The sequence below is a fragment of the Puntigrus tetrazona genome, chromosome 6, assembly GCF_018831695.1.
Source record: "Puntigrus tetrazona isolate hp1 chromosome 6, ASM1883169v1, whole genome shotgun sequence".
Classification (NCBI taxonomy): domain Eukaryota; kingdom Metazoa; phylum Chordata; class Actinopteri; order Cypriniformes; family Cyprinidae; genus Puntigrus; species Puntigrus tetrazona.
In genome coordinates, this window is record NC_056704.1 from 8,496,634 (window position 1) to 8,505,212 (window position 8,579).

The 8,579-nt window shown below is 37.1% G+C and overlaps 1 protein-coding gene across 1 annotated transcript; it reads right to left on the reverse strand.

Moving 5' to 3' along the window:
• Position 1: 1 nt before the first annotated feature.
• On the reverse strand, positions 2 to 4,635 carry nprl2 (NPR2 like, GATOR1 complex subunit). The gene is made up of 11 exons (XM_043241959.1): positions 4,479 to 4,635; positions 4,302 to 4,393; positions 2,692 to 2,860; positions 2,505 to 2,613; positions 2,282 to 2,418; positions 1,998 to 2,095; positions 1,322 to 1,358; positions 1,142 to 1,235; positions 950 to 1,064; positions 652 to 794; positions 2 to 571 (listed from the first exon to the last, which is right to left on the reverse strand). Exons 1-11 carry the CDS (start codon positions 4,554 to 4,556, stop codon positions 504 to 506), a joined length of 1,140 nt encoding a protein of 379 aa, XP_043097894.1. The 5' UTR covers positions 4,557 to 4,635; the 3' UTR covers positions 2 to 503.
• Positions 4,636 to 8,579: the final 3,944 nt, after the last annotated feature.

Here is an 8,579-nt window from a genome sequence, read left to right on the forward strand (position 1 = left end):
GTTGGTTTTTTGATTTCCTTTATTCTTCAGCGATTCTTAAACACCTTTCCTATTTACAGGAAAAAAACTGAATGGATTTAAAGGATGACAAGGTAAATGACAGCTGTTTAAAATATTTCCTCTTCCAATTTTCCCATCATTTTACTTAAAACCGCCATGTTATTTGATGTAAGCGAATCATCATATTTGTACAACTGCAGATTACAAATGATCAGAAAAGCAAAAACTTTCAACAGTTTCAAATTCTTTTTATTGTTAATTGTAAGCCTAATTTTACAGTAAATGCTAAATACTTTAAAAGTCATGAATTAAGATAACCCTGTTGATCTAAAAATCCATTGCAGTATTTTTATTTTTTAAATTTGTGTTCATATTTTGACCTATAATGCTTTCAAAGATATACATAAAAGGACAGTTGTTTTACAATAAATAAAAGATACAGAAGAAAAAGCCTGAGCCTGCAGAAGCACTATAAGTTCTTTCATATAATTCTGTCTGCATCATTACTTCCAGCAAACAACAATGTTAGGGTCATTCTCCAAGCGTTCATCCAACTCCTTATAACTCATTCCTGGAAACACAAGCAAAGAATAATGTCGCTTTCATTTAAATAAAGGAATATTCTTGTGCCAAAATATGCATAATACTTGCCAGTTTTGCAGCAGATTTCATCGTAACTATGGCAGCCAGTATAAAGTCTAGGTGGACGACTCTTCTCATCTCTCACAACCTTGACTGGATATTTCTGTAGGCGTCGAATCAAACCTTTCATCAATCCAAACTGAATCAACTTCCTAAAGCAACACAAAAAAAATTCAAATGGAATCATTATTTTATATAGAATATTGATTTTCATACAGATCGCACTAGTACTTAGCTAATAGCTAACTAAGCCATATACACAAAAAACGGCATGTTAATTAGGAGAATCGGATTCAAATGGCCTTGCCTTTCATCAACTCTCTGTAACTGGTGAGAATAGCGGGAACAGAGGTCACGTACAGTCGTACCTGGGGTCAGACCACAGTACAACTGGAAGACGTCCCTGAGATTTGTCCTTTGGCCTGAAGATGTACAATAAAATGCCTTGTACTGTATGTGTATAAGTGTAAGAAAACATGTTGGAATCAGACGTGCTTACCCAGCTTACTGACGTAATGTATACACTCTTCCTGAAGGCACTTCTTATCTATTAGGTTTTGTACTTTAGGTGTTGTGCAGTAAACATTTGAGTACTGTAGGGTATGAAAACAGAGAAAAAAAAAAGTAAAAAAAATATCCATAATAAAATTCTGAAGAAACAACAACAACAATAACCTACCTGGAATATGGACACCAGAGTTACTACTTCATAATACCTGTCAAACATAACACAACTGTTCAGTCCGTGACTTCTGCTGCTATTACAGGCATCTACCTTCTTATCAGGATCAACTAAATGCTGGATTTTCAAAAGGACGGGAAATATTTCAAATTCGTGGCATAGAATCATAAATCAGCTAAACAGCCACTTTCATGATGTCTAGTTACCTGGTTACCCAGCTAAAATGGCTTCATATGTGAACAGTTAATCTCTGCATGTATTTTTTTTAACCTTGTTTAATTAACGTTAAATCAGAATGACCTAGCTTGCCATGAAAATGGGAGCCTTCTGGTAATTGATAATAACTTCACTTAAAAACTGCTGATTCATCTGCCTCTGCTTTTGAGTGCAACTTTCACATATCAAAATCTAATCAAAAACCAGTCCATAGAACATCCCTCACGTTTTTCAGTAATCCATTACACTTGCATAAACAAGATTCAGTGCTATTTCTATTTTATTGTGGCTTTGAGGTCTTTTTGTTTAATTGTGTAGTTTTATACATTTTGTAGAAAACTGGGTGCTAGAGCAAAGCCATTTAAGAACCAGTGCTGTATTCAACACAGAATATTCTTTTAATTCAAATATCGAAACTAATGCAGTAGCTCAAAAATAAAAATAAAGTCATACTTACAATAAATTCTGAACAGCAATCCGAACCAAATTAAGCTCAACGTCGGCCTCAGCTGAGATCTTTTGAATGTGTCGATACCCATCTACAAAAGGTAAGATCTTCAAAAAAACAAAAAAGAAATAATTAATGAAATGCAAAATGACTGGAAACACAAATAAAGCCACACAACATGGCGTTCACGTACCACTGACTTTACAATATGCAGCAGGGTTTTATTTTTTTTTATTCTGATCATAAAAAAACAAGACAGTAAAAGTAGATGGTGAAAAACATCTTTTGTAGACCTGTTGCGTGGTGAGATCCCACTGTGACTTTATAAAGTGGTCCTTATTCTTGGTAAATACCGGCACGTCATACTCCTGAACCACCAGAGGATCTTTCCTTTGTTCAATGAGCTTCAAGTGGATGGTGTTCGAGTCATCTGTCCTCAAAGCAAGAAAGAGTGGTTATAAAAACCATGACATCCACTGATCGGGGAAACAGAGAGATAGAAAATACATATCTTACCAATAGGCAGGGTGCAGGCTCCTGTAACATTAAGTTCCTCCAGAAGTGTGGACAGGATAGGTAATAGCTTCTGTTTACTCTCCTCGTTTGAAATGAATCCACTCTCAAGCTAATCAAAGGCATTTTACTCAAGTTAATAAGTTTATTATATATATACCATAACATAAATGATTAAATTAACTTTTACCTCCAGAGTTGTGAGGTAGCCAGACAGTTTTTTGACAATAGGTTCTAAAGCGCATGTTTTTGTCCTGGCATCACAGACTAATCCCAAATTGAAGAGCAAGGCATTCCGGCTGTACTTCTTATGCTCAATGCACACTGGACAACCTATTAGTTTCTTCTCCATTGCAGTCCTTAATCAGTTACACAGATGAAACACAACAGTGTCATTATTTCAAACTCCAAAGGTGAAAAAATAAATAAAAATCACAGAAGCAAAAGAAGTAATTTTTTTTTTTTTTTTTTTTATTTAAAGTGCATTTAAGTTCAAAAGAGTGAAACTTAATATATATAACTGTTTCTATACCATTCCAAATCAAGAACTAATAAAAATCTGCATGACTTCAGTTGGACTAACTTGTGTTGAAACATTTCATATAATATGAGTTTAAAGTTCACACTCTTTATTCTCTTAACAACTGAGGAAAAGGTTAAGGAAGGTTTTCAAAAGGACCAAAAGTAACTGGACAGTTGACCCAGATGTGGGCTATACCTTCATTACTTCTACATCAATTAAGGTAAAAGGTCTAGAGTAGAGTGCCATTTGCATTGGGGAAGGTGTTGCTGTGAACCCACATCATGCCTTCAAAGAAGCTCTTCATGCACGGGAAACGGCTTCAAAACCAAAACAAATCCATAAGGAACACAGGATCATTAGGAGTGGCCATATCTCCATCTCTATGGTAAAGAAAAACTCTTTCACGACATTCAGTCCAGAGTAAAACACTCTACGGGAGGTAGACATATCACTGTCAAAGTCTACAATCATAAGAAGACCTCACGAGAGACAGTACAGAAGGTGCAGACAAGGCCTGATTAGACTTTGGCAAAAAACATCTACAAAAGCCAGTCCACTTATGCAAAAGCATTCATTCATCAACCTGTACCATAATAACAGAAAGAAAAAAGTATGTAGAAGGCTTGATAGCTCATGATACATGATACAACATCATCTGTGAAACACGACGGAGCATTGTGATGGGATGAGCGGGGTTACTGGTGTTTATTGTCGACTTATTCTGAGAAGACAGAATTCAGAAGTGAATAGAAGTGAAGGGATATACTGTCTGCCCACATTTAGCCAAACGCAGCAAAGCTGTTGCTTTATAGTACAAATGGACAATGATCCAAAAAAATACAGTAAAGCAACCCAGGAGCTTTTTAAGATATAAAAAATAGATTACTCTGCAATGGCCAAGTCAATCTCCATATGTCAACCACAAAAGCAGAATGAAAACAACAACAGCCCATAAACAAAAAACAACCAAAGTCAGCATCATAAAGGAGGAAACCTAGTCCCTGATTTTCAGACTTGAAGCAGTTATTGGCAGCAAAGGATTCTCAACAAACGTTTAAAAACGAACATTTTATTTATAATTATGTATATTTGTCCAGTTACATTTGAGCCCCTGAAAAGGAGGGACTGTATTAAAATAGTTCCTAACAATTCCTAAGCCATACAAATACATACAAAGAAGAGTTTTTGATCGCACCTGTATAAATGTATAATCTAAGTACAGTGCAAATACAAATACGACAATGCCACATTGAGATGAGACGAAGTTCAGTACGTACACTGTTATAAGCTTGTTTTGCAGTTCAGGTTTGGTGATGATGTACACCTGCACAGTATCAAAAAGTTCCCTCGAAATATATTCTTCAGGAACCTTCGAACATTAAAAATAACTGGTCAAACATACTGCATGTATTTATTTATTTTTTGCTCCCAAATATATGCTTCTATGACGTTACCTGATATGTGATCTTTGGTCCTAAAGTTGGATGAAATTCACTAAAAAATATACAATCTATTCGTCTGTATGTACCCATGTTCAGCACCAACTCGATAATGTTGAGCGATATTTTCTTTTCTTTTTTTCAGTGAGTGCTTCTCTTCTTCTTCTATTGACTTTTTACAGCGGCTGGCAAAACAAGCGATAGGTGCATTCCTGCCACCTACTGGGCTGAAGTAATATTAAGAGGAATATATATATATATATATATATATATATATATATATATATATATATATATATATATATATATATATATATATATATATATATATAGTTTTTAAAATAGTTTAAAAATACAGATTTTATTACACAGCTCAGCTTTCTTTAAATACTCAAAATATGAAGGTAAATCAGTAGCGAAACCCAAGAGCTTGTTGATTTGAATGTGAGAACTTGTCATATAAATGCTTGTTGTCTATTTCTAAGTTGACATTTAAACTCACTGCTTTGAACTGAAAAGCTGAATGTTTTGATTTGCACACACAGACAATAATAAAATCAATAATTAATAGTTGCAAATTTGAATAATGACATTCAAAAAAAAAAAAAAAAAAAAAAAGACACACAAATGTGTATCACATATTTACTTTTGTAAACACGGGCCCTGGGGATTATGTAGTGTGGACTGAAATAACCACTAGACTGCAGTTTTGGGAGTCCTACTTTTGATTATTGTCCTAGTGAGTGTGTCATGGCCAAAGGTTTTGGCAGTTACATAAATTTAGTTTTTACAATTTGCTGCTTCAGTATTTGTAGATTATATTTGTATATTTTTTCACTTTAAGTATTAAATGCTTTTATTGGCAAAACATACAATGAGTCAATATTTACAGTGTTGATCCGTCCTTCTTTATAACCTTTGCAATTCCATGTTGGATATTAGCTCCTGACTGATAGCGATCCATTCTTGCCTCATTAGTACACCATACTGATCACAAATTGTGGGCTTCTGCTTGTCCACTCGTCTTTTCTTTCACATGATCAAGGCCTCCCGACGATGTGTGCAAGCCATAGACATGTGGAAGAATCAGTGCCCGGTTGATCCATTTTCCGATGCAAAGCCTCAAGCTTCCCCATGATGTTATCCAGAGTCCCGACAGATCTGCCCACCGCTTCATTATCCCAGGCAGCTTTGTGGGGCTGTGGACAGCTGCCCTCGTTCTCTCATTTTGTCGATATACCAGGGCTATGCCCAATCCGATCAGCAATAGCCCCGTAATCAAAGTTCCGAAAAGAAAGATATCTTCAATATCCTCCACGGAAAGAGGCTCCAAGCACACAAGACGCCACTTCTCCCACGAGTCCATCGAATACCCGGCTGCCATCATCCCGGCAGGACAATCGGGTTCCCCCGAACCCACGCTTCTCTTCGAGAAGATGGTGTCAATTGCGTTGAGAGACCAGTTGATCAAATCCATGTTTTTAGCTGGAGAGCAGGGCAGAGAGAGTCTCTCAAGTGGAAAAGAGTAGACGCAAGACGAGACTAAGATGCACAAGCAGGCAAGGTCACGGGGAAGGGAGAGGGGAGGAAAACACGTCCATCTCCGAGGACGGGCAGAGAAGAAAACTGAGATTTGATTTGATTTGATTTGATTTGAAAACTGTGAACAGTAATGGAAAATGCACAATGTATATAGTTTCTTTTTAAGAGCAAATTGACAACTCTATTACCACCTGATGCAAGGGAATTTCAAAAAAAGCCCAAAGCCAAGTGTATACTCAGCCAAAAGGTTCCTCCTCAGTGCCTTCCAGTAAACATTAAACAGAGATGGAACACATGGATCTGTGTACAAGTCATGATGTACGTCTAATGTGTTTATTTTAGTCACCAGTGAGCTCTAAAAACAAGGTTGATGAGATTTCCATTTTTATTTTTGTCTGTGTGCAGAACTGCATAATATGATGTAACAATATATGAATAGCTTCTGTAACCCTCTGTAATGAGGAGGCAGAGGCCGACTTAGAATCCATGTGCAGAAGTTTATTATACACAAGGACAACAATCATCAACATAGTTCAGGCAGAGGGTAGTTAACTGTAAGGCAGTCTGCGAGGCTGAAGTTTAGGGGTAATCCAAGAGACAGAGATCAAGAAACAGGCAATGGGTCTTTACCAGGCAGCAAATCCAGACAGGCAAACAGAACAGAAGGGCAGGTCCTAGAATCAGTAGTCAGGCAAACAGGCAGAGATCATACACTAGGCAATCAACAAAAATAGAGAGAGACCGCTTGGTAAGGCAGTGAAACTGGCAATACTTTGCAGTGAGCACATGGAGGACCTCTGGTTCAAACATAGGTAGACAGATGATAGATTGTTGACTGGCTTACTCCTAAAATGTTTGCAATACAAGAAACTGGTGAAGACATCTCAATGAGTCGGGACAGCATTTCCTCAGAAACAACAAACTTTGGTTGACCTTGTCCACCCCCACATTCCCTCGTAAGAACTGGCGCCACCTCTTGGGAAAGAGCTGCATGAATTTTTTCTTGTAGATCCATGAGGGTCTCCAAAATATAATTTGGCACATCAAAGATAGTTGAGGCTGATAACAAAACAAACACTTCTTGATTGATTAAGTTCAGCTGATGGCCATCTAAAAGGACACTTATTATTTGGTGACGGGGCGCATTGCACACTTTGTGGAGTCGATTCATCTTCCCTTGGATAGTAATGCCTGTGACCGTGATTACATATTTTAGACAGTCATTTTGTACACTGCACTTAGTAGTCGTGAGCATGTTGTGCGTGTCATAGTTGTACATTATGCAGTTGTACTCTAACAAACACACAAAATCTTGTATCTGTAAACTGTTGTGGCCATAGATTTTGGAATACATTATTACATACAACAGTTTTAAAATTACACATAATTTTGTAAATTAAAAGAACACACAAAATGCCCTGAATTATATATAATTATTTTTGACAGTAATTTTATTCCATAGGCAATTGCTTCTAATCCCTCTGGTCAAACCAATGACAGCCTTTTCCACCCCTGATGCGGCATTTCAATACTGGCTTCCTTCTTTCAGGGTCCATGGGGCTCTTGCAATCTTTCAAAGGCTCATGGATAGAGTCCTCCAACTCCACCAACAACATGCTGAAGAATACCTAGACGACAGGAGTTGGGAGGAACTTCTTCATCTGGAGGCAGTCCTATAGGCATTATGGGCAGCAGCTCTAATGGCAAACCCAAACTAGCCCAAGAGGAAGCAAACTACCTGGGGTACACTGTTGGAAGAGGAAATGTGAAAGCACAATCTAAGATGATTGGCTCAATACTTTCCTGGCCCCAGCCCCAAACCAAGAAGTAAGAACCTTGCTTTGGCTTGTTAGTTACTACCACCCCTTTATTCCTAGATTCACCACAAAATCACTCCCCTTAAAGGTAGGAGATCTCAATCCAATGGCTGGACTTTTACCACTTGGCTATGATTATAATTCCATTCGGTTAACTGGTCAAGGTGAGGGCCTTATGCCAATTTTTAAACATGATAATCTCTACCGAACTTTATAATAGCTTTGAGCTACAAGCATTTCAGATATGTGGGATGTGATTGATACCATACATTTATTTATTTGTGGCGACCTGCCATGATATCAAAAATGACCAATTTTCCAAAAGGCTTCCTTGAATAAACATGAGCATGTAATGCACATTTAAAAATCAAAGCGAGAGGTGGAAAATGTTCTTTTGAAAATGTCATTTTCATTTTACCCTGCATACAAGGCAGCATTTGTAAGCTCAGAGATACTTTGTCTACAGCCGGTACTGGGAAAACCTCCATTTCTCATCCTTAAACTACCTTCTGCTGGCAAAAAATTAATTAGCATTTTTTATAAAATTGATGGAGCAAACATATTTTGCTTGTTATTTAAAAAAAGTCAAATTTTAGAAGGACTTAGCTGCTGTTATTAATTCTATTGGGTCTAGCGGATGTTAAGTTAGGGACACAAAAGCATGCATGAGCAGTAACGTTTGTTTGTCATTGAAAACGTCAATAAGTGTTGATGATTTGTTGGAACAATTTAATTCTGTCTGTGCAGATATTTTAGG

Coding starts and splice junctions, on each gene's coding strand:
- nprl2 (XM_043241959.1), bottom strand. CDS start 4,556: ATGGGTACATACAGACGAATAGATTGTATATTTTTTAGTGAATTTCAT. Junction 2,096..2,281: donor GGGATCTCACCACGCAACAG/GTCTACAAAAGA, acceptor GTTTTTTTGAAG/ATCTTACCTTTTGTAGATGG. Junction 1,065..1,141: donor ACATTACGTCAGTAAGCTGG/GTAAGCACGTCT, acceptor GTACATCTTCAG/GCCAAAGGACAAATCTCAGG.